Here is a 25,307-nt window from a genome sequence, read left to right as displayed (position 1 = left end):
TCCAGAACCTGACGAGTCGGATTCTGTGTCCCGCAGAAACAGCCGCCGGGTGTTCAAACAGCCTCTTTTTTCTTCCGCCAGCGGGTTTTACCCGTCCACTGGAAACTGTCTGTTCAAGCTCCCCTCCCCGAGAGGTCTGGCATGGTCCCGGTTTCTGTTCGTGGCAGGGCTTGGCCGGTGGCTGAGTCACCCTTGGCCTCCATCTGAGACATGCCACGTCTATCTCAAATGCCCCTCCCCCTCCTCACGCGACACTGACCCTGCCCCACCCACTCTCCGGTGGCACCACCTTCTCCTGTTAAGGTTCGACTTAAACTCGTAATTAAACTCCGGTGCTAGCGCCGTGCCAGGGTCTCGGTGGGGGTGGGGTGTGCCTCCGGCGGCTGGGGCTCCGCCCCAGACCCTGGTTGCTCCTGCTTCGCAGGAGTTGGAGGGGGGGTGGTCTACACGTAACGACTCGAGCGCAGTGAGAGGAGAAGTCGGCTCTGGAGCGCAGCCCCAGTCGCCGGAGGCACGCCCCTTTAGGACCCTGCATGGGGCCCCTGTGTGCGTTTATCGTCTTTGACAGAAACTGATCATTATTAATATCAGTGATGTCATTCAGTAGCCGTTGAGTTAGCCTGATAGTCCCAGAAGTAGTGGTTTTGGGTGAGACTGATTAACCCGTGGGATCCAGTAAAGACCAGCTCCAAGAGAACAGCACTTTGACTCAACTGGGTATGGTCAGGCTGTTAGATCCTGAGTGACACTTGTGATACCAGTTTTAGTGAGAAACTGCCGAATAGATAAGGGCCCGTTAATCCGGGATATAAAAAAAAAGTGATTGTCGCTATCAGCAAGCAAACAAAAATATAAGCAATATAGCTGTTATATACGGGTTGCAGATACATGATCAAGCATGATCGTTCAAACTTGGCTATTTTGTAGATTGATTGCGAAAATAAACAGCAAAGACGACTCGTCAGACCGCCTCCGGGTAAAATAGCCACCTCACTGACGATTTTTCAGGACCCTGAATTTTTTAAAAAATAATTTCGTCAGTCGAAAACCACGGCACGGCACCACGAACCCTCATGCACCCCAGAAACCCCCTGAAAAGCCTCGCCATGATCGGCACCGCACTCGTACACCACCCGTTTCCACACCGCCATACATCCCTCTCTGCTCCACGAGCCTCTTTCCAAACGTATTTTTTCGAGCGAAGCAAGCCACGGGGTCTGGGGCAGAGCCCCAGCCGCCGGAGGCAGTCAGGGGGCCGGAGGGTGCAGCCTCCGGCGGCTGGGGCTCCGCCCAGACCCCGCTGCTCCTCTCGCTGCGCTCGAATCGGTGCGTCGGGCGATGGAGCAGTTTGGGGAGGGGGTGGAATCGACGAAAGAAGTGCTTTTACTGGAGATAGAGGTAGTTCAGAGTGAGGAGGGTCAGCTGGAAGGAACATGCTTCTAACGGGGTAGGGACATTTTTGAGTCGATATTAGAGCAGATGAAGTAATGCAATTGCACTTGTGAGAGTATTTGGATATGTAAGGAACAATTGCGGTTCGATTAGGTTTATTTTGAGGACCATAGAGCCTCAGGAACACCAAAATCACTGGGGTAAATGAAATGATCTGCATTGTTATAACGGGATCAACCCCCTGGCTGCAGGTTGACGACGGTGGTGAAAAGTAGAGAGAGGGTGAATGTGATCCAGAAACCCGTGATTTTGGTACGTAATGAGTTTTCCAGTTGACTGCCACTGGTTCAGAAATTAGAAATTCAAGCCAATTGCGATCCATGGCCATGAAACAAAAATCAGGTCATGCAGTGAACATTGTTCAGATCATGCAAATGGAAATACATAGTTCAGGTGCTCGCTCATCATGCAGTGAAAAATTCAAGATCATGCAATGGAATGTTACACTCCAGCAGTGAAAAAAGTCAACTGAGCTGATGAGCAGAGTCAATTGAATCGACAGTTGACAGTATCGGCACAAAATCAGGCAATTGATCCGAATTGACTTGAATTTAACTGAATTGAGCTGGATTGAAACCAATTGAGGGAGAATCACACAAAATTAAACCCTGAAACAGGAGCAGTAGCAGGATCATCAGACAAACGAGCTAGTAACAGATTCCACCCACTCACACTCACACTCACAGAACCCAAAATCCAGAACTTAGTTCACCAAACCCAACGCTTCTGACACCCCCGACGCCCGACTCGAGCGAAGCGAGAGGAGCCACGGGGTCTGGGGCGGAGCCCCAGCCGCCGGAGGCAGGACCCCACCCCCCTCACGAGTATCGGCAGGGGAACAAAGAAAAGAGGGAAATATTATTTAGAGACGAAAGTGAGGTTACTAAAAAAGAAAATAATAATTATTAAAGTATTTAAAGTATTATTTAATTACGGAGAAAGAGCGAGCAGTAGGATCTGCCTGTGCTTTCCATAAACTGAACCAGCCCCGCCTCTCCAGTTTCCGCTAGCAGCAGCAGCAGCATCAGCGAAGGCGGCAGCTGCAGGCCATCAGGTGCTCGGCTTGCCTTTCTCCTGCCAAGCAACCCAGCGGCTTGAAAATTAAGCCCATTGCGGGTTGCGGGGAGGTTTTTTTTCACGCTCCCACCCGCATATCCACGCTTAACCTTCTCCCTCGTCCCCCCTGGGATCAGCCCTGGCGCTACAGACGCTTCAGACCGGCCTGCTCCAGACAGCTCACACATGCAACCTGACCACCACCGTACAGTCCACTTAACAGACCACGACCTACAGACCAAATTCAGGCCTAAAAACCGACCTACAGACCTACATTACCACTCTACAGAACACAGAGAACAGTCTCCAGACCAGTTTAGAGACCACGAACTAAGGAGTAGAGACTCAAAAACAGACTCGAGAGAACAGACTCAAGAGAACAGAGTCGAGAGAGCAGAGTCAAGAAAATACAGTAGAGAGTACACTCTACAGAAAACCGAGTCGAGAGTACGGTGTTGGTTGAGAGAAACTCAGTTCTCCAACCGCATCACCACCACACGAAAATACGACCGTTGACCAGCAATTGGACTCTGTCGCTGGCCAGTTGACGGGTTTTTGGAACTTGAACTTTTCTGGTGTTGAGCTCTGGTCACGAACCGACAGCTCACTCACTGAAATCACCCACGGACTGCTCACACCGAGATCCGTACTTGTACTACCATCATCGGTTCAGAACACGTTCAGACCGCAACTCACGAGTGTCACCACTCATCTAACACCCACGGAGGTACGTGAAATCAGGAGGTCGGAATTGTGCCTCCGGCGGCTGGGGCTGCGCCCCAGACCCCTTTGCTCCTGCTTCGCAGGAGACTCTGGTCAATTGGGGGTCGGGGTGTGCCTCCGGCGGCTGGGACTGCGTCCCAGATCCCGTGGCTCCTACTTCGCAATAGTTTGCTGGGATCGTGGCCGCTCGACTCGAGCGAAGCGAGAGGAGCCAGGGGGTCTGGGGCACAGCCCCAGCCGCCGGAGGCATGAGGACACCTCCCCGCCCCGACTCGAGCGAAGCGAGAGGAGCCAGGGGGTCTGGGGCAGAGCCCCAGCCGCCGGAGACAACATTAACCCACCCGGCGAGGGGACTGGCACTAACAGGAGAAGACAGGAGTAGGAGAAAATGGCTATTTTCTCGAAAAATAAGAAGAATAAGAAAGACGGGGCCCGGAACTCGGTGGTCCCAAAAGCGTTTGAAGGTGCGAAAGATGCGCTGGTAGGTGGTGCTGGTGGTGAAGAAGGCTCGTCGCCCACTCAGAGACAGGTCAGTGGAGCGTCGACTGTCAGCAGCACCAACAGTATGATTAGCGGCAATGGCAGCCAGAGTCCTCATAATGGTCATGGCGCTGGTAACGTCCCCAACATCGCTAACACTATATCCAATCTGTACTCGGGACCAGGTTCAAGCGGGCCATATCCAGGACGAAGTCCTGGGTCGGGTTCTGGAGGTCCAAATGGAGCATCTCCTCAGAACAGAAACTATCCACAATCCGGATCTCGAAGTAATAGCGCTATGTCGGGCCACGGTCCGAATGGCAGCTCGGGAGGGGTCAGATCGCCTCCTGGCTCCAGAAACGCTACTAGTCCTATGGGCCAGCAGTATCCTGGAGGCCAACAGCAATGGGGAGGTCAGCAGCAATGGCAGCAGTCTCCTCAACAACAACAACTTCATCATCAACAGAGCGTGCCGAGTAATTTGCGATCACAATCGTCACCTCACCCTTCGTCACAACCACAGTACCCGTGGTCGAGACACACTATCTCCAACTCGTCGCCCTTCCCGCGACACGGCCACGCTGCCAATGCCGTGGCTGCTCGTGACGGCGAGGTCTTCGTTATGGGCGGCCTGAAGGGTTCGAACGTGTTCGGCGACCTCTGGGTCATTGAAAGTGGTAAGTCTGTTGGGGGACAGGATGCCTCCGGCGGCCGGGCGCTGCCCGGACCCGTTTGTGCTCGCTTCGCGAGCCCCAAGGGGACAGGATGCCTCCGGCGGCCGGGAGCTGCCAGGACTCGTTGTGCCCCGCTTCGCGGAGCGGTCAAGGGGTCCCTGGGGCTCGCGAAGCGAGCACAAACGGGTCCGGGCAGCGCCCGGCCGCCGGAGGCAGCAAAGGCACCAGAAATTTGAGAAACTAACTCGGAGAAATAGACACTTTAGCGGGATACAGGCTCGAGACGGAGGGATGTCCGAGCCCAAGGGTCGGACACGCGAGTTTGACGCTGGGAAATGCGTTTGTTTTATTTGGAGGTGATACCAAGATTGAAGAGACGGACGTGCTGGATGATGAGCTTTATTTGCTTAATACTACCACTCTTAAGTGGACAATTGCTAATTCGACTGGTTTGAGACCGTCTGGAAGATATGGACATACAATTTCGACGATTGGGTCGGAGGTTTATGTGTTCGGAGGTCAGTTGGACGACTACTTTTTCTCGGATCTTATGTCGTATGATTTAACGACTTTGAGGTCGGAAAATGCTCAGTGGACACTGGTGCAGCCAGAAGGCGGGATCTCGCCTCCTCCTCGTACAAATCACACCGTCGTTAGTTATCAGGATAAACTGTATTTGTTCGGTGGTACGGACGGAAAGCTTTGGTATAGCGATACTTGGTGCTATGATCCAAGTATCAATACTTGGACATCGCTGGATTGCTCGGGATTCATTCCTGCTCCTTGTGAAGGCCATGCTGCCACGATTGTCGGCGATATTATGTATGTTTTCGGTGGCCGGTCGTCTCAGGGTAAAGATTTAGGCACTTTATCTGCTCTTAAACTTACTACTAAGAAATGGTTTACATTCCAGAACCTTGGTCCTGGCCCTTCGCCGAGATCTGGTCATTCGATGACGGCTTTTGCTGGAAATAAAATTCTTGTTATGGGAGGTGAATGTCCTGAACTTCACGAAAATGATAATGATGTTAATTACGACAATTACGAGGTTAATTCGAAGTTGAGTATGGTTTTTGTACTTGATACATTGCGAATCAATTATCCTGTTGATTCTGATGTGCCCCAGAACTCAGCTGTTTCAGATCTGTCTGGTAAAAGGAGTGTTAATGATAGTAGAACTCCTAGTGCTGCTTCTGGTAATTACCGTACAGCGACTGGCGACAGTTCTACTCCTCCATCAACTTTTTCTACTGCCAGTACTAGTAGTGTTCCTCCTCCTCACGGAGTACCAGTTAATTCTGGAACTGGTATTGCTGGAGCAGGTGCTGGTGCTGTGGCAGCAGCTGCTGCTATGGGTGCTGGTGTGACTGGATTCCCCCATCCAGAGTCGTCGCAACATGAGGCCAATACAGAGTCTTCTCCACGTGGAGTGGCCCGTGATGAGTACACTAGAGAAGCTGTTTCTCCGTACCAGGAGTATCCTAGTGGAGCCAAGTCGAATGGTAGTGGCAGTGGTAATAGAAATGCCAATGGAAATGGCAATGGTGGATATGGCAGCTATAATGCTGGTAATAATGGAGTCGCCAGCCAGGACGTTCAAAGGAGCCCGTATGATGATGGCAGTGATGGCGTTTCTAATACGACATTTGAATCTGCGGACGAGGAAAAGTTCAAGACTAGTCCTTCGCACGACCAAGTAGCCAACATTCCCGGTGCTTGGCAACAGGCTTCTTCTCCTTCTTCGACATCGAGTCGTGATAGTGAGAGCTACCGTGAACCAATCAAGTTACCTAAATTACGTACTTCGCCAAGAGTAGATACAAGTGCTAAAGGACTGGCTGGAATTGCTGGTTTGGCAGGTATTGCGGCTGGTACAGCTGGAGCTGGTGCTACTGCTGGTCTCGGATCTGGGTCTGGAGCTGATGCCGATTTTTCACAAAGTACGAGAGATTACACCGAAGAAAATGCTACCACGCCTACTGTGTCTAATATGTCGCAAGATCGGTCTGTTGACTCGTTTACTGACCAACATCCAGTAGATCAATCGACTCCTAGAGGCAGTCAAGTTAATCTTGCTGAGCCTGCCAACGCAAATAATGTTAATCAAGTGATTGAGCAGCTCAAAGCATCTAATTCATGGTATGAAACAGAACTTGCTGCTGCCAAAGAAGCTGGATATGTTTCGAAATCTAATCCTCCTGTCGATGTTCTCAAACTTCGTCGTGTGTCTCAAAGACTCACTCAAGATAACCAAGAATCACTTTCTGAACGAGAGATTCTCATTACTGCACTTAGCGACTTGAAAGGTGAGCTTCGTACTGTTCAAGGAGATATTCAAAGACAGGCTGCTGCTGCGTCCGATCGTATCTCAGCTGTTGAAAAGGAACGCGATGCTGCTTTAGCTGAACTCAAATCATTGAAAGAGTCGTCCCAACCTGTTGGTGTGCCTGAACAACATCAAAGAGAAATCGATGATCATAAAGCGACTATCGCCTCGTTGCAGAATGAACTAGAAACCACCAGGGCTAGTCGTGGTCTTTTGCTAGGAAATGCAGATTCGTTATCAGCTCTTGATGACTTGAAAATGAGTAATGCTCAACTTGAACAACAACTTCGTAACCAGGCTGACCGACTGGTTATTGCTGAACATGAAGCTGCTCAATTTAAATCAAAACATGAAGACTTACAAGCTCAGCACAAGGAATTGACTTCCAGTGCTGCAGAAAAGGTTGCTGCACTGGCTGCTGCTGGTGCTGCTATCACTGCTTCTCAAAGCAAGTTCAAAGAGCTTTCCAAGCAGCTTGACGAGCACAAGAGCGCAAGAAGTGATCTGGAGGCTAAGAACCTTGACTTGGAAAGACAGCTATCTGATCATAAACTCCAACTTGAAGCTTCTCAACGGGAATTAAATGACCATCGAAACCTGCTCCAGGCCGCTGAGGAACAAAACGAGCATTCTTCCAAGGCACTTGGTGATGGTATTGACAAGATTGTGTCAATGTGGTCTGGATCTAAATATTTTGCTGTTGCTGGTGTAGGTGCTGGTCTCGGTGCTGCAGCTGGTGCTGCCGCTGCTAACGGCACTGCTAGCCGAGGACTCGACGAGGATGACGAAGAAGATCCCAGAATTTCTCATCTCCAGAGTCAACTTGAAATGGCCAACAAGCTTCACGTGTCTCATAAAGAAGCAGCTGAAAAAGCTACTGATGATTTGACTGTTGCATTAACTCAAGTCAGCGGTCTCAAGAAGGAACTTGCTGAATCGGAAGCTGCCAGGAAGCAAGCCGAAGACAAGTTAGCTTTATTAGAGGAAGAACTCAAATCTACTTCTGGCGACTTACAAAGCCACAGAGAATTGTTGGACAACCACAAGAAATCATTGAGTGAGTTGACTGAAAAGCACGATGCATTGACTACCCAACTTTCCTCTCAATCAGAAGCACACACCACGCAAGCCAAGGAACTTGATGCCAAACTTGAAAAGGCTCTTAAAGAACATCAAGAAACTGCTGAACAGCGTTACCAAGAACTTGAACAACAGTACAAGGAAACCCTACAATATGTTCGCAACAGCGATAAAGCATTGAATAAAACTCGCGACGAACTCAACAAACACAAAGACCTCAACAGCAAGCTTCAAGAGGAAATTAATGAACTCAAACTTCGGTCTCAACAAGACGACGACGAAGCTGATACTACCACTGGAGAAAGAAGCATTAATAGCATTGGATCGAATTATAATAACAAGCATTTTGATTTGCAGTTGCGTGATCTAAAAGCACAGATCATTATTTTGCAAGAGGAACGAGACGAATTAAGAGCTAGTTCTCTCGAATTAAAAAAGAAGGCAATCAACAATGCTCATGATATTGAAGAGGCCAAAACTGAAAAATCCCGCTTAGCTCAAGAAAACGCCAAGCTACAACAAAGAGCTAGAGAAGCCGAAGAAAAGTTATCAGTTTTGTTGCATGATAAGCGGAGTAGTCGCGACCCCATCATTGATCCCGAGTCGGGTCAAACTTTAGATTCATTCTCTGATAATCTGGAAAAAATCCGAACCGAGCGTGAACGTCTGAGTGGACTTCTGAGAGAAAGTCCTGGGGCTGACGAGTAGACTATTTATAGGGAAGAATCTTAGCATTAGCATTAGCCTTATATAAAACCATTTACAATTTATATGACTAAAAATTTAGTTAATAATGTTGATATACGTCCAGGTCTATTTTATGTGGCCAAGCCAGAAAATTATGCTACACTGTGGCTGAACCAGTGTTTATTGGTTATGGATTGATGCTCCTCGATGATACGTTTCCTATTACTCCAAAAAATATTACCAGCAATGTTTGGAGTAGGATTCGATGAAAATGATCCTAACGATTTCAATATCGTTCCTCTATCACAGAATCCGTTGTATTTGAAACCACCACTATTTGCTTTCCAAACTTCGACCCTGCGAACTTTGCCGGCACCGCAGTTTCCCGTATACCAGAAGTACCGTTCTATCGACGAAGACAATGACATAACAGAAGAGAGTGGGCTCATGTCGAAGGACGACAGTGAATATTCTGATTTGGATAGTGAAAGCGAACAGAGTTATACTACTAGCGAGCAGGAGAGCTCAATAGTATCAGAGAGATCTTCAGCGAAATCTAGAGCATTTGGAAAAGCATTTCGAGGATATTTCAATCGTCATAGACAGAAATGTGAGTCAAGACACAACAGCCCATCGTGGTATACTAACAATTTTATCAGGGATGTCAAAATTAAAATCAGTTTTAGAATCACCGGGAACTAATCGCGGACACCGAGAACCTTTAGACGAAATTTCTGAAGCCGTTGAGGCCACGAGTATTCCCATTGGCTTCTCAAAAAAACCTATGTTCAACGACTCACCGTTTGCCTATGACCCAACTCTTCAAACAATACAACTAAGCCCCGAAGCTTACGGAGACAACTCACTAATGATCGATAACGATACGCGAAGTTATCCAGTTGGGTCAGAAAGACAAGAATCCCTGTTCATGGACGATAACCATAGCTCGTTTCTTGAAGCTCACGAACAAAGCCCAGTTATCTCATTATGCGATATATCCCCAAGACTTATTGATCTAGGAAAACGGGTCGGATGGGCCCGAACTCCGAGTTCTTCGGCCGGCACCGAAATAGCACACATGTCCAAACGAAACATGTTAACACAACCAGCAAAGCCCATTCTCAAGTCCCGCAACAACGCCAACAGAGACATAGAACACGAGCGGGCGCAACGGGCAATGGAATTTACCGAATATGTCAACTCGTTCACCGAAGCGCTGTCAAGCCCTCCCCTTGCCTCCAAACGCGTTGAAAGGAGTTCTTATATGTATAAATGAATTTAAATGCTTTTTACAGTTGTGGCCTGCTGCCTCAGACCCCGTGGCTCCTGCTTCGCAGGAGACTGCTGGGACCGTCGACGTAACGACTCGAGCGAAGCGAGAGGAGCAGCGGGGTCTGGGGCCGAGCCCCAGCCGCCGGAGGCTGTCTGCTCGTGAGTAGCTCTATCACAGGTTCTATAAATTTACTTCCCAAGTTCTATGCTCGTCCGATGGTATCAAAAGCGCTCCAGTCGTCTGATGGCTGTGATGTTTCTGAGATCTTTTCATTGACAACGTCAGGTTCGGTAGCTGGCGGACTGGAGCTGGTGGAGGAGACTACCATTTCTACAACACGGGTCACGAAGTCTTTCGAGTTAGGAACAAAATGGCCACCAGGGTGGTGAAGCAGAGTTCTGGTGTTGTCGCTGCAGGAATTATACAGAGCCATAGAGCGCTCTTCTGATACAACAGTGTCTAGAGATCCAAGAATATGCAGAGTGGGGACGGATATCAGTTCATTGTAGAAATGCTGATGTTCGGGTCTCATGATTCGGAAGCCGGAATAGAATATACCAAACTTCAAAACTGGCTGGGTTTCGTGTAGTTTATGAATATGTTGACACAGGACACCAGCTAGAGCAGCTCCCTGAGAGAACCCGAGGACGCCAACATATGGTCCGTCTTCGATAATGGACTGTTTTATGGCCTCGAAAGCTTGATCCAGTTTATAGTGATTAGGATTCGAGTCACTGTTGGGCCACCATGATCTCATACTATCGTCTGAACCACCAAGAGAAGCGACATTTGTTGGTTCAAAAGGAAGGTCTGCGATTTCCAGTTTCACCGGAGCAGTTAGAAAAACGGTTTCGAAACCGGCTTTTTGAAGAGTTTTTCGCACAGCTGACACTTTTCTAGCAAAGAGTGGGCCGTTCTGAGTGAAGCCATGTAAACATAGGATTTTTTGTGACATTTTTTTAAGGTTCAAAATAATTCTAACGATAATGAAATAGTTCAAGAAGTGACGATCTGTATGGTATCAGTAATCAATCTTCGTGCATAAATCAAAAGCCGTATTTTTCACTTGACTCGAGATAGTTGATATGACTTTTCTAGAAATATAATAATTTCAATACCCTGTTCAAAGGTAGTCGTTATGTTTGTTATAAGAAGAGTGTAAAAGTGAAGAATAATTGTATGGACATTTAGGAATACCTATTCCTCGGAAATACTTCCAGCATATAAGTACCGTTAGAGATCGACAATCAAATGCAGGGACTGTGAGGCGTTGAAATAAATTTTAGTCCTGCAGATCGAGCTGCATCTCAGCGTAATGTATAATTAACAGCTTCTGATAGGAAGCAAATAGGCATAGCACATCTAAGCCAAACTACGGGAAAACTTATCCTGTTTATTTATTTATTTTGAGATTAACTTTTTATCAAGGAATCTCAACATGTTTAGCATACAGAGGAGGCTCGTTCAACGAGCTCGACTGTCGTCACCTCAGCTGGTTCGATACAGATCATCAGCACCTTCGGCTCGAGGAACTGGTCGTTTGAGTGGCGTAAAGGCCATTCCGTATGCTGAGATAGTCAACGAACACTCTGATTTGCAAGATAATGTAGAAGTTTTGAATTTGGAAGAATTGATTAATGCTTCGAATGAACCAAATTTTGCTGAAGAGAATAGATCAGCTCGAACAGAGAGACTGGATATCGACACTCGTCAGGGAAAGACAGCTGGAAACAAGTTACTTGTTCTTCCTGAAGAAATCACTTCAGTAATAAGCAACGCCACCCGTGGCTATACACCTAATAGACTGAGGTCAAATGCATCAAAATATTATCTTTCTTTGGCTGAAAGTGGTGCTCATCGCCCTGCCACAGAGACTATTGATGTAGATACACATCTGACAGGTGTTTTTCTTCAAAATTATGCCAGTCTCTACAATGTTTTAAAAGAAGCAAGGCAGAGACTCGGTGAAAAGTGGCGACCGAACCGAATTTTAGATGTTGGATTTGGACCCGCCACGGGGATGATAGCATTAAATGAAGTGTTCAGTGATGTCGATGCTGAAGATTGGCAGCCTGAACGGAAACTGGCTATTGTTATTGGCCATAGAGATATGAAAAAAAGAGCTGTGTCTGTATTAGCGACCCAGAAGCATGAGGAAAGCGAAGAGCAGGGACAACTTTTTGAAGAAAACGAAGAAGCGCTTACTGAAGAAGAGCAGCAAGAGCTCGAAGAAATTTTAGCTGTGGAGACCAAAGGACTGGAAGAGACGCAACAGGAAGAACTAGATGTCAATACCGAAGAAACAGACTCTGTCAACGAAATAGAATTCGAAGAAATCCCGAAAACTAAACAAAAAGCACACATCAAGACGGTAGTTCGTCAACAACTACCAGCAGCTAAATCGTCTTCGAAATATGATCTGATTATCGCTACACACCAGCTTTATCGTAGCGGTTATCACTACCCAGCCTCTGTAGATGACCATACATCGCACCTCCTTTCCCTTTTGTCACCGGGAGGTATTCTCGTTCTTGTTGAAAGAGGAGACCCTACTGGATTCGAGTCTATTGCTCGTGCTAGACAAATCATGTTCAGACCCGAAGATCACCAGAGCCCTGAAAAGTATCCACCTCGTTTATGGAAGAATGACGAACAGTTTCCACTCAGCATTGTTGCACCATGTAGCCATCACGGCAAATGTCCCTTACAAGTTGAACTGGGAATTAGAAATAAAGGTAAAAATCCCGCTTATTTCGGATGGTGTAAATTTGCACAGATGGTACAAAGACCAAAATTTGCATTGGAGCTGAAGAAAGGACAATTATTATCACAAAAATGGTCTTTGGTTAACACCGCATCAGGAAAAGTCAGCGGTGAAGGTGGTAAATCATTAGCAGGAAGCGGACGAGCATTTGGAAGAAGTTTTGAAACTGCCACACACAGTTATCTCATTGTTGAGAGAAAAGCCAAGGAGCAGAAAGGAACCAATGAACAGAGTCAGGAGTTAGAACTGAAGGATGATAGTATATCTGATCCTGCTAGCTGGCCGCGTATCTTGCAGAATCCTTTGAAGCGAGACAAACATGTTGTTATGGAGGTATGTGCGCCATCTGGTCAAGTTGAACAGTGGACAGTGACACAGAAATTCGGCAAACAAGCATACCACGACGCACGCAAAGCCACTGGTGGTGACCTTTGGGCTCTTGGTGCTAAAGTTAAACAAGTAAGAGGAGGAAACCTCTCAAAGCTTAGAAAAGCTTCAGCCAAGATTCAATCTGAGTCTCGAAGAGCAACTAAAGAAAACCTTCAAGCCGAGATCAAGATTGACGAGAAGGTAGCTGCAGAAATTCAAGAAGAAAATGTCGATAGCGAGTCCGAATCCAAAGCGCCTGATGCGATAGACATTGCCTGGCTTCGCAACGACTCGTTCAACAGCCAAAAAATGAAGCGCAAGCAGGCGTATACACGTGGGTCCGAACCAGGTGCTTATGAAGACATAGACGGAGGGTTCAGCAGCGAATATTTTGATGATCTTGCACAAGTTTTTGAGAACAAAAAGGCCAAAGACTATGCCAAAAAGCTGGAGAAGTCTAGCCACGTCGAGAAGAAGCGGGTGATGAAGTGGTAAAAAGTCACGACCGGCCAATTAATTGTACATAGCCAAAATCATATTAATACTCACATTGATATTTGTAGTCATAATCCTATTACTATAGATATTACCTAATCTTAATTATATTCATACTTCATATGCTATTAGTTTATTTACTTTCACAGAGGTTTCAGCCAATCGTATAGAACATATGGTTGTATTAATAAATATATAAATACGGAGAAATATATTTACTAGAGTGGAGTGGACAGAACACGATAAATACAAACCGACCATGATCCAGCGATTACTAGCACACGTTAGTAGACGTCCCAACCAACCCCACGCGACGACTCGAGCGAAGCGAGAGGAGCCACGGGGTCTGGGGCAGAGCCCCAGCCGCCGGAGGCAGACCCGCCCAGCCAAGAATTCACTTACCCTAAGAGGACTGAAAGGAAGAGGAACGAGGATATTCGATTCCATGTGGTTCACGAGTTTAACGGTCTCGTGAGTCTAAAAGAGTAGTTAGTATTGCAAAACGACACACAAATAAAAATCATAGCACTTACAGTTTCAGCCCAGCCGGGGATTTCCCAGCTCCTGGCACGACTCAATTTACGATGCTCGAGATCTGCAAACTGCCACAAGTGGTGGACTCGGTTTAGAGACCCGATCTGGCTGAACCAGGCGCCAACAGGTTCCATGACCTGACGACGGCATTCAATGCCCTTTTTCCAGTGGGTCTCCCATTCAAGCAAACATCCAGCCTTTAAATCATATGAACGAAGCTCGAAAATACCCCCGAGTTCACGAGGAGCGGCAGTGCCTCCCCAAAAACTGAACTCTTGCATAATCGACGATTCTCTCGAACGAAGACATTCTCTCAACTCGCCGAGGTATTGTAGATACTTAGGGTCCTCGTGAATCACATTCTGAGTGCGGTGGAAACCCTCAAACCCATTGTATTCCCAAATATGCGTATAAGTGTCCTGGTCACCAATGACCGTTCTCCAACTACCCACCAAGTGCACTCCGTTCTTGGGATCCTGGGCAATGGCAGGGTAGATTTTGGACACCAGTTGGACGTAGTCGTATGCCCTGGCGGGAATCACCTTGTGACTGACGATTTCATGCACATATTTACCTCTCATCAGCACAGTCGAAAACGACTTCTCTATTTCCTGGTGCTCCTTCTTCAACTTCTCAGATCCGTACAGAAACGATTTAATCAGACTGGGCGACGCATTTGACTCCTCTGCTGGTGGCTCGGTGGGGCCTCTGAACTCGGCCACTGCTTCGTCAACTTGTGCTTCTGCAATTGTTAGTTTCTTGGTCGGGGATTACTTGCCTCCGGCGGCTGGGGCTCCGCCCCAGACCCCGTGGCTCCTCTCGCTTCGCTCGAGTCGGGCTAAGGGGTGTCCAGACTGAGGGGGTTGAAGGAAGTGCCAATTGCTTGGTGAGTTTGAATAATTGAAACCGAGATTGAAGATAATATCGATGAAATCATTTCATTTACTTACTGTTCTCACGAGCGTATTTCTCAATGTTGATAGGCCGAATCTCGGCAAATGAGGGCAGTCTCTTGAAATTGGTAGCTGTTCTGCGGCCTGCGGTTAGGAGACCGCCGGCTGACTGAATTGGTCGCTTTGCTAATTGAAAGATCATTGCAAATGACAATGGCTTAGCAATTGGATACTGTCGAGAATTGATCCAGTGATACTCTCTAGGGTCTTGTGTCTGTACGAGGTGAACAGTTCAGGTCAGTCCGATTTTACAATTTAGTGATAATGCAGCAATTGACTGAATAACAGGTCTCAGATACCAAATGCTGCTTCTTTTAAGTGTGATATTTACTTCGACTTGATTCGCAATTGAATGAATAAACAAATGTCAATAGCTGAATCTTTCTCCAGTCATGGGACTCTGGCGGTATTTATACCGATCGCTAATTAGAGGTGGGGCTAGCGAATTAGCAAGCGGGGTGGACACGCAGGGTTTGGAAGGACTCTGCGAGGAGGGGCAGCGGGGACAGCGGGGCAGCTGCATGTGGGCAATCTGCTGCAGATAAGCACCAGGAGACCACGAGGCGGGGTGTGCTTCTGACTTTAACCTCAAAACATAAATGGGGACTTGTCAACATCAGGGGCTCATTGACCTTCAAATAAAAACAGAATAAAAAATTCAATTGGAAATTCAAAAAAATGATAATTTAGCTCAACATTGAATCGACCCATAAAATGTTCATAAAATGCTCGTAAACTCTGGATTAGATTTTTTCTTGAGTAAGCTTAGAACCATGGCGACCATGCGACAGGGGCGTAGATCGGTTTCGAGGCACAGTCAATTCCTGCATCTTCTAATTAATTCAAAGCTTCTCTTCGAAGTCACTGGCAATATATATTGATCAGCAGACCTAATAAAGCCGGCTCCGAGTCCGGCTGGATTCATCAGGATCCGATTGGCAAGGGGCAGCATGCCGGTGAATGGTGACTAGTCAGTCGGTCATCGCCATCATCATGCCTTATCAAAATCATGCATATGCACCAAAAAAGCGGGGTCAAAACAAGCCGGTAGTCAGCATCAGGAATTGTTATTCTTTGGGCAATTGTTGAGACTGCTCAGTTTAGTGGCTGTCATTTATGCTCACTAGTCCCAGATTAGATCCTTTGAAGAATGAATTTGTGAAAAGTGTCAAAGTTTAGTGAAGTTATTGCAGGTTGTTTGAATTGAGTGACACCTGCTTCGCAATTGGCATATCACTTGCCCTACTGACAGACTACTAAGTCTATGAACGAGCCTCCAGCTGAACTTAAAGTCCGATTTCATACTCCGTCAACCCTCCTTTTGTCCTCAATACCTAAATTCTAATTGGAGAAATCGATTGATCCTTTAGACCGTGATCTTTAAACGCTCATTTACATGATGCAGGCGTGAGTTAGGTTTTGGTCGGACATGATCCGGTCATTGGTGAGTAGGAGCGGGATATGATCGGAATTGAACCAACTGTCAAGAGAAGACAGAACATTGTAATATCAAAAAGAATTTGTATTTGGAATTTCATCTCTGTTCGAACTGGAATGGCCACTTAATATCCTCCTAGCTGGTGCTACTCACTTCCTTCTAACATGACCGCCGCGTGGGCCGCATGGTATGTGGCGGGAAATTTATGTCGATCATGAAATTTGTATGCAGTTACGACAGAATCGAAGTGACTTGAAAGCATAAAATACTCTCAAGAGCAGGTTCCACTGTATTTCATATTGGGAAGAAGAAAGTTGTCATTTGATTTTGTCCTGGAAGTGGTATACTACGAGATAGTCTACAGTTTCGCTAGAAGTTCAATTTCACGAATTAATAGAACTGTTGAATACAGGAGAAGTGCGATTCATCTGAATAGCAATTGATTTAAAGACTGGCTAAATAAAAGGATAGAAGCCAACCAGATAAAAAACTCCCACAGTACACAACAACAGACATAATCTAAAATGTCTGAGAATAATCAAGCGACAGAAGCTGTTACGAGTCAAGAACCACAGGATGTGGAGATTAACCACGATGAAGCCCAAGAACACAGCGAACAGGCGCCATCAGGCGACGGAGAACAGACTGTGGATGCTATGAAAACGCGATTGAAGGAGCTGGAAGCCGAAGCAGAACGTTTGCAAGCCATGCAATCAGAATTACAAAAAGAAGGAGCTGACCTGACAGAAGACAAGGCCGATGTCGATTCTCGAAGCGTGTACGTTGGAAACGTCGACTTTGGCAGCACGCCCGAAGAGCTCCAACAACACTTCCAATCCTGTGGCACCATCAACCGCGTGACCATTCTCATCGACAAATTCACAGGACAACCCAAAGGATACGCATACGTCGAGTTTGCCGAGCCCTCACTAGTGTCACAAGCCCTTCTCCTCAATGAGTCCATTTTCCGAGGCCGACCCTTAAAAGTGACACCCAAACGAACCAACATCCCTGGAATGTCCGCACGAGGCCGAGGCCGTGGCGGCAGGGGAGGCAGAGGCTACAGAGGAGGATTCCGTGGCAGGGGCAGAGGAGGCTACCGACCATACTAATTACTAGATATGTACAATACTACCGAACGACCTATTCTCTGGGGAGAGGTGCTGCCTCCGGCGGCTGGGGCTCCGCCCCAGACCCTGGTTGCTCCTGCTTCGCAGGAGATGGAGGGCACCGTCGAGGGGAACGACTCGAGCGGAGCGAGAGGAGCAGCGGGGTCTGGGGCGGAGCCCCAGCCGCCGGAGGCATGGTCAACAATAAATTAGATTTGAAATGGTTACAGAGCCAGCCAGCCCCGTTCGCCGAGAGGTTCGCGACGCCAGCCGAGCATGAATTTGTCGGGACGGGCTGATGTGACGGTTGTGGCGTCGGGGTCGGTGGTGACGATGTAGGCCATTTGCCAGACGTCTTTGGGGTGGAGAGGGGTGTCGGGAGTGTTGGGAGATGCGGTTGCTAACCAGCCCGTCCCGGGGAGAAGGTCGACTGTTTCGAGGATCATGGTGTTGTGTGACACATTTTCTATCTCGGCTTCAAAAGTATACGCCGACTGGTTTCCGTCAATAAAGGTCACTTTACCGCGTACTTCAAGGGCCTGGGTGGCCAGGAATTCATTACGTTTGTGGAACTTGACTATCGGGTTCGTGATCGGGTTCTGATCCGCCTGAGTTCCAGATGTTCCAGTTGGAGTTGAAGAATTGGTTTTTCCAGGTGTCTGTTGTGTAGATGGAGAACCGGATCCCTCGTCAGAGAGATCTTCAGCTGATTCGTAGACTTTGGGTCTGTAGCTGATGGCTGTGGTGAGACTGTGAGACCCGCTGCTTTTCGGTTCGTAGTGGACTGTCAATTGAGTTGATTTGCCAGGTTCAAGGGTGAACTCAGACACTTCCGGTTGGTCAGAATGTACTAATACCGTTTCTTTGTGCGATGGAGTGACGACAAACACACTTAAATTGACATGGACCGGCTGGGTGGATTCAGAGTATACCGACACCAGACAAGAGAACTTCTCGCCAACATAAACATTAAACGACGAGGGCAGCTCGACCAGCGTCGACGGGGTCTCCTTCAATATCTCGGCCCGACTCAGCACCGGCCGCGACAGCTGGAGCACTTTCACCCCTACCAAATGCTTCCTCGAAGACGAGCTCGACATGCTGCTGCTCCTGCTCTACAAATGTCTCGTAACAGGAAAACCAGGGGTCAACCCCCTCCCCCTCTCTCTACTATCCATCTACACCCTAACCCACGGGGGAGGGAGCCTACTCAGGGGGGAATTCTCAGGGGAAGAGGGGTACTAGGGAGGGGGTGTGCCTCCGGCGGCTGGGGCTCCGCCCCAGACCCTGGTTGCTCCTCTCGCTTCGCTCGAGTCGGGGTAGGGACCACAGTGGTGGGGTTGGAGTAGTGGTTTTGGGCGGGGAATGGGGACCTGCTCCTGTTCCACTTCCTACTATAATTGATGATACAGCTACTAATAATGATGGAAGTAGTAATCAGACTGCTACATTATTAATAAGAGAGAAACTGATATCATTGGAACTACATAATTTTTCCACATTTAAATAATTCACATAAAAATTCTAAAATATTAGGTTTATTTTATAATCAATTTGCAAAGAATCCGATTATCATTAGAAAACTGCTATTAGATTTAATTGCTTTTATATACCAGAATAGTACGAGACGCTGGGATTGCTGCCGGAGCTGAATGAAAGGTGCCGTCTCACACACTTCAGAGATGCCTCAGCAGAAAAACTGCTCAGAAATGGGCCCTGCGTATCTGCACCCCAGTCAGACCCTGCATAACCACCACAGCAAACTCAGGGGAGCCCCCGACGCACCGAGCAAAGCGAGCAACGGGGTCTGGGGCAGCGCCCCAGCCGCCGGAGGCACACCCCATGGCCCTTGCTCCCACATCTGACGCACCCGAGTCTACGGTACAGCAAACGTGTTGATCAGAGAGCGGATTAGAGTTTTGATTGCTAGTGGGGTGAACCTCCAGCGGCTGGGGCTCCGCCCCAGACCGCTGCTCCTCTCGCTTCGCTCGAGTCGTCTCCTCTGGGGTTCCCAGCAAAAACTCCTGCGAAGCAGGAGCAACCAGGGTCTGGGGCGGAGCCCCAGCCGCCGGAGGCAGCCCCACCCCCCGACGTGGGGCGGCCAGGCTGATACGAGCCGGCCGTGCAGCCAAACGGGCGGTCACTGCATCTGACTAAGCGGGTAAATCTGATAAATAAATTGCCGGTTTGGTTAGTGGCATCTGGTGGGTGGGGTCGGGGGACGGGTGAGTGGGGTGGCGGGGTGTCGGGACCGAGCCCCTCATGTTCACGAGGTCGATACTGGACTATGGATTATGGATCGTGAGACGGAGTTGTTTTGCTGACGGGACACAACAATGCACGTAGTGCGAGTCAATTGGTCTGGCCAGTTGCATGTCCGGTGGTATCGAGCAGCACGCTCGGTTTCGAAGCACCGGTGCATGGCGTATCACATCATGTCTCACCCGACGTAAACTCGCAGCACCAGCAGCACCAGCAGCACCTTAACCAGTTGCACATGCATTCTCAGCCCCGGCCAGCGCATTCTCATGAACGAAATCGAGCACCCACTCCCCCACTGGCACGGGACGATAAGCTCTGGCACCTCCAGCGGCGATTAGATTAGCTGACGTGACGATCTCGGATCACAGTCAGCTCGGGAATGCCTTGGCAGGCAGCGTTGGGGGTGTGCCTCCGGCGGCTGGGGCTCCGCCCCAGACCCTGGTTGCTCCTGCTTCGCAGGAGTTTTTTGCTGGGTCCCCCGACGAGCCGACTCGAGCGGAGCGAGAGGAGCAGCGGGGTCTCGGGTGGAGCCCCAGCCGTCGGAGGCACACCCTCCCCTCCCCCTCGTCGGAGAGCCCCCACTACGGGTAAGGTTAATATTAACTTTTCAGGAAAAAGAAATGGTAGATAATGTAAATAGCCTGATCGGGATCGAAAGTTACGTAAGGTTGAGTACCCTTTCCCATCCACGTTGCGATTCTATGCGCACCGCGGCGGACGGAACGGAGTTGGTGCGACGTGCGACGGCGGGCCCTGCTTGCGGAACTGCCTGTTACGTGCTGGCAGCCTGCCTGTCGCTGGCTTCTACTGCCGCTGTTGCTGCCGGCACCTGCGTGGTTGTACCGCTTGTGCTGCTGGTGCTGCTGCTGATGCTACCGCTGTCTCCCAATGGCCCTGCTGCCGCTGCTGCTGGGTACCGCTAGAGTCTCCCTGCCGTGCGTTTCTGTCAGACCTAATAATACACAGACCGGCAGCGCAGCAGCAGATTACCAGTTGGTTTTAGTTCCCATTTTTGAGGGGAAATGAACTGTTGATCTGGGACTTTTAGTTTTGAAATTTCACCAAATCACTAAAATCACACCAAAAAGTGTCTTGAAAATTCTCGAATTGTGCCGTATTGTGGCTGGCGAATTGTTTTGTCGGATCGCTTCTCTGGTTATCCTGCTTTTATCAGTTCCTTCAACTGCCGAACTCGTCCTGTCGTGATCTCGTCGCCGTGTTCCCGGACTTAACTACCGTACCGTACCGTATCGTACCAGTCTGGTATTCCGGTTCAACAGCAATTGTCTCTCGACTTTTTTTTTCCATCCTCACTTTTTAAATAACCGTCTTAGAAAACTGATTTGTTTGTGTGACCGACTGGTTAAAAGTTCTAATTGATTTGTTTTCTGTTTTCGTCTCGTCTCGTTTGTTTCGATTCTTATTTGTAAAATTGTCTGATCAATTGCGATTGCCGTTTCGCATTCCGTTGGCTACTACGTCTTATTATATATACAAAATACGGTTATTTCAGTGGAGACGTTGGACTTTGAGTTAGATATTGTTTTTATATCGGTATTTATTCGGTTTTCCATCAGTTCTCAACACTATTAACTCTGTACCAACATTTCTCGGGGGTTCGACTTATTTGAGTCTGTTCTGATTCGACATCGTAACATCATCGTATCGACATTGTAGTGCCATTGTATCATCTACCTTGTATTGATTTCTATCGATTTGTGTCAAATTTCATCTCAACATTGTAGATATAATACTTCCAGATCGTACCAGATCGTATCGGTTTTTCAATTCTATCATACTATCGTGACCAAGCGTGAGCGCGCAAATCGGTATCAATTGGTCCAATTGACATCAATCCCACGCTTTGTACTATTTATTATTCAGATTCTGAAATCGCCAGTGCGAAAAGAACGCTCTAGCCATTTCCTGGTTTTAAGAATATATATACTGAGAGACTGTGTTCACAATGGTTTCGTCTCTCGTCCTACCGGCACCTAGGTCGTCCGATCTGCTGATGCGGGACAGATCTCCGGAAATCATGTCTCTTCGAGGGGGTGCTATCAACACCACCAGTCCAAGAAGCTCGGGTTTGGTACCAGTATCTTCTGTTGGTAATAACAGTAATAATGGATCGGGCTCGGTATCGGGCTCCGGAACAAGTTCCGGCTTGGCCCGGACCGTTCCGGACTCTGATCTTAATCAACGAGATTACGATTCAATCCCAAATGACAATGAAGTAGTGAATGGAGCTGATAGTAGTACTGGTGCTGGCGCCGCGACTATTGGTTACGACACTAATGTCAATTCTGTTTCAGCTGCTTCTACACCATCTTCCACCTCGGTGTTCACTTCGCAATCGTCGTCATCGACGACTGCCTCGACTCCGATCCCATTTTTCCCGTCAACGGGCCAATCTGATCAGTCATCGAAATCTACTGGACACGAGTCTACTCACAACGAATACTTTTCAAGTGCGACTGATGCACCACTACCGGGTTCGAACTCAACCTTACACACAGACTCTCTCCCAACAAACCTACAGCCTGAAGAGAGCTCTTCACCAGTGGTCTCTATAGAACTACCAAAAACCTCGTCTTCTAGTGACGGCAGCATCGATGAAGAGACACTGTCAGTCTCAAGTATCACAGATACACCTTCCACAAGCTTAGGTGTCGCTCAAAAAGACTCAAAGTCATACTCACACGTGGCGTCACCACTGACTCCAACAAGCTTGGCACACCTATCACCGCCAACTGTATCACTTCTTTATCCAGATACAGCCCCAAGAGAGACGTGGCGACCCCAGCTAGATGCCTGGATGAAGAAAAACCACCCATTAAAGCTCAAGGAATTATCTCAGATCTCATACCCATGGATTCACGATAAACTTCCCTCAACAGCACCTATAAACTTCCCGTCACGACCACACTCACACACCTCGACGAGCTCTTCAAGTTCTTCCCATCGTGACACGACGTCTACATCTACATCCTCTTCTTCCTCACACTCAGTACCCCCATCAAGTCGCTCTCAAGAGACGTCTCCACCCTATCCACCTGCCACATTATCAACAACGAGTATATATGGCAAAGCAGGTCTCTCAAAAGTGTCTTCTTCAAACTCAATTCTACCACTATACGCTTCATCAGCGTCACACGATCGAACTTCAACGGCCTCCTCAATGAGCCCGACAACCCAGTACTTATCTCCATCCTTATCAATCCCGTCGTCGTCAGCATCCTCGACATCATCTGGCTCGCTATCAATGTCGGTTCCAACGGTCTCTTCATCGTCTTATCATCGACCACAAAAAGCTGCTCGTAGAGCTTCCTACTCAGCTACCTCACACACCAAGCCATACTCACGACCAAATCACTCGACGATAGGCGGACCCACAGGGTTAAGCCAAGAAGACGATGACCGAGATGATCATGCTCATATTCACAATCCCCGTCTACCGTCACCGCCGGAATCACCACAGCTATCTGCAAACAGCAATTCTCAATTAACACTCGAGCAATACACCAACTCGATAAAGAGACGCTGCATTTCTTGTGGTTCAGATCAGTCGCCATGCTGGCGACCCTCGTGGTCTGCCAGTGCCGGACAACTCTGCAATTCCTGTGGTCTTCGCTATAAAAAGACGGGTGCCAGATGTCTTTCTGCCAAATGTGGCCGTATTCCTGCCAAGGGCGAATGGGCTGCCATGAAATCGGTAGCAGTACGAGTAGGAGGTCAGCTGCACTACTCGTGTCTGTGGTGTGGAGATGAGGTCGAAGTTATGCCCCGAGGCTAGCTATCTCACCAGCCAGCTTCTCATCTGCTATAAGAGACAAGAGACCCATGCCTTCTCCGGACTGTGTGATTTACCGGTCGACGGCGACCAACTCACTTGCTTGCTATCTAATGTTCTGTTTTTATTGACTTGTTTGACGCCGCTATGTATTCTGTTCTGTTCTGTTCTGTTCTGTTCTTTGTTTGCCGTTTATTTGCTTCTCTTCTCCCCTTTAGGTTTTTAGGCGCTTCTGATTTATTTAAATATATTTTTCAAATGACCCCGTTGTCTTCTTCCCCTACCTTTGAAATTGCCTGCCGAACACAATAAACTATCTCCCTCTGCGCCCGACTACTCTTATATATATTGGTCCTTTATCTGCCTGCATCCCCCCCTGCATCTCCCATGCACAGTGATAAGATAACAAAGACGGCTGCTGCCGCAACGACCGCACCAGTCGTCACGACAACAGCCACCCTCCTCACCGACACATTTTCGCCATCTCGATTTGGCAGGAAGTACTCTAGGGGAAACGGACGCTCTGCCTCCGGCGGCTGGGGCTCCGCCCCAGACCCCGCTGCTCCTCTCGCTCCGCTCGAGTCGGGCGTCCACGTCCCAGCAAAAAAACTCCTGCGAAGCAGGAGCTACCAGGGTCTGGGGCGGAGCCCCAGCCGCCGGAGGCAACCCCCCTTCCCGGGTGAAAAAGGGACCAAAAATGCTTATCGGAGGGGGAAGTTGGCAGAGTACGAGGTTGTGACCGGTATAAGAATAGAGATGGCGATGATATTTTATCGCCGATCACTTGCGTCTCTGCATTGGTTTTTATGATCCGGGTGGACAGAGGGACTAATTAGCTTGGCAATGAACGACAGGCCTCCTGAGTCTCCCAGTGGTATTAAGGTTGGTGAGGACGGGGCTAGGTACGTGGGTGGCTCTGTTAGAAGCGATGGTTCGGTGAGGAAGACCGTCAAAATCAGGCCGGGGTTTGTGCCGGCAGAGGACGTCCCTAAGTACGTTATTCGTGCCCGTAGAACGGAAGGTCCTGGTAATGCCAGTTCAGGAGGACCTGGTGGAGCCTCGAGACCGCAGTTCAGGCCAAGTGCTGCTTTTGGATTGATCACAAAGACGCTACAGGACAACAGAACAGCTGATAAGAGAGATAATGCTAGAAGCGGGCCAGATCAGACTGATGACCTGGCTGATGCTTTGTCCAAGGTTTCTATAGCTGATAAGACCAGTCGGGATGAAAAGAGAGTGGAAGGCAGTGATAGTGATACTGCTAAGAAGAACGGTTTGAAAGAGCGTTCTGGTGCTTCCCGACCAGACGATACGGTGTCTAAGACTAGATCAGAATTTACAAAGCACTTGAAATCGAAGACAGAAAGTAGTCAATTGGCTTCGGAAGAAGAACCGATAGGGTTGAAGTCGAAATCAATGCGTCACCCGATTAGAAACAGTAGAAGCAAAGATAAAAAGTTAAATCCGACGACATCCCAGAAACCAAGCGAAAAAGAACAGAAGGACTCTAGTAAATCCATTGAGTCGAGTGAAAAGAGTAATGATAGAGAATCAAAAGCTTCGCTATCTCCGGAAACAACTGAAAAAGAACAGAACAGGTCTAGTAAATCCATCGAGCCAACTGGAAGGACAATACCGACTTCAAAAGATGCAGAAAGATCTAGTCCTGCATCTACTACTTCTGAGAAAGGGGGTTCTAGAGCGTATGTTCCTCCATGGAAGAGAAATAATGATAAGCGTGCATGATTTTGCTAGACTGGTGACAATGTATATTATACCTATTTATTCCAGAAGGACTAGTAAAAGAGTAATTTATTAAAATTGTAGTTTGCTACAATA

At 48.2% G+C, this 25,307-nt stretch overlaps 9 protein-coding genes across 9 annotated transcripts; 6 read left to right on the top strand and 3 right to left on the bottom strand.

Annotated features, from left to right (window-relative positions):
- Positions 1-3,619: 3,619 nt before the first annotated feature.
- Positions 3,620-4,621, top strand: AWJ20_4781 (uncharacterized protein; the record flags this gene model as incomplete). The annotated part of the gene is made up of 1 exon (XM_018881876.1): positions 3,620-4,621. One exon carries the CDS (start codon positions 3,620-3,622, stop codon positions 4,619-4,621), a length of 1,002 nt encoding a protein of 333 aa, XP_018736311.1.
- A 314-nt stretch (positions 4,622-4,935) lies between these two features.
- On the top strand, positions 4,936-8,499 carry KEL1 (Kel1p; the record flags this gene model as incomplete). The annotated part of the gene is made up of 1 exon (XM_018881875.1): positions 4,936-8,499. The coding sequence occupies one exon, from the start codon at positions 4,936-4,938 to the stop codon at positions 8,497-8,499; it is 3,564 nt and encodes a 1,187-aa protein (XP_018736310.1).
- Positions 8,500-9,953: 1,454 nt separating this feature from the next.
- On the bottom strand, positions 9,954-10,706 carry FSH3 (Fsh3p; the record flags this gene model as incomplete). The annotated part of the gene is made up of 1 exon (XM_018881873.1): positions 9,954-10,706. The coding sequence occupies one exon, from the start codon at positions 10,704-10,706 to the stop codon at positions 9,954-9,956; it is 753 nt and encodes a 250-aa protein (XP_018736309.1).
- A 483-nt stretch (positions 10,707-11,189) lies between these two features.
- RSM22 (mitochondrial 37S ribosomal protein RSM22) lies at positions 11,190-13,379 on the top strand (the record flags this gene model as incomplete). Its single annotated transcript, XM_018881872.1, has 1 exon — positions 11,190-13,379. The coding sequence occupies one exon, from the start codon at positions 11,190-11,192 to the stop codon at positions 13,377-13,379; it is 2,190 nt and encodes a 729-aa protein (XP_018736308.1).
- A 452-nt stretch (positions 13,380-13,831) lies between these two features.
- Positions 13,832-14,494, bottom strand: AWJ20_4777 (uncharacterized protein; the record flags this gene model as incomplete). The annotated part of the gene is made up of 1 exon (XM_018881871.1): positions 13,832-14,494. One exon carries the CDS (start codon positions 14,492-14,494, stop codon positions 13,832-13,834), a length of 663 nt encoding a protein of 220 aa, XP_018736307.1.
- Positions 14,495-16,828: 2,334 nt separating this feature from the next.
- Positions 16,829-17,416, top strand: SGN1 (Sgn1p; the record flags this gene model as incomplete). The annotated part of the gene is made up of 1 exon (XM_018881870.1): positions 16,829-17,416. The coding sequence occupies one exon, from the start codon at positions 16,829-16,831 to the stop codon at positions 17,414-17,416; it is 588 nt and encodes a 195-aa protein (XP_018736306.1).
- A 221-nt stretch (positions 17,417-17,637) lies between these two features.
- AWJ20_4775 (uncharacterized protein) lies at positions 17,638-18,513 on the bottom strand (the record flags this gene model as incomplete). Its single annotated transcript, XM_018881869.1, has 1 exon — positions 17,638-18,513. One exon carries the CDS (start codon positions 18,511-18,513, stop codon positions 17,638-17,640), a length of 876 nt encoding a protein of 291 aa, XP_018736305.1.
- Positions 18,514-21,641: 3,128 nt separating this feature from the next.
- Positions 21,642-23,471, top strand: ASH1 (DNA-binding transcription repressor ASH1; the record flags this gene model as incomplete). Its single annotated transcript, XM_018881868.1, has 1 exon — positions 21,642-23,471. The coding sequence occupies one exon, from the start codon at positions 21,642-21,644 to the stop codon at positions 23,469-23,471; it is 1,830 nt and encodes a 609-aa protein (XP_018736304.1).
- An 840-nt stretch (positions 23,472-24,311) lies between these two features.
- On the top strand, positions 24,312-25,214 carry AWJ20_4773 (uncharacterized protein; the record flags this gene model as incomplete). The annotated part of the gene is made up of 1 exon (XM_018881867.1): positions 24,312-25,214. The coding sequence occupies one exon, from the start codon at positions 24,312-24,314 to the stop codon at positions 25,212-25,214; it is 903 nt and encodes a 300-aa protein (XP_018736303.1).
- Between the last annotated feature and the right edge of the window lie 93 nt (positions 25,215-25,307).

The sequence above is a fragment of the Sugiyamaella lignohabitans genome, chromosome D (assembly GCF_001640025.1).
Source record: "Sugiyamaella lignohabitans strain CBS 10342 chromosome D, complete sequence".
Taxonomy (NCBI): Eukaryota; Fungi; Ascomycota; class Dipodascomycetes; order Dipodascales; family Trichomonascaceae; genus Sugiyamaella; species Sugiyamaella lignohabitans.
The sequence above is the reverse complement of the archived record's forward strand: the minus strand, read 5'-3'. Positions and strand labels throughout refer to the sequence as shown.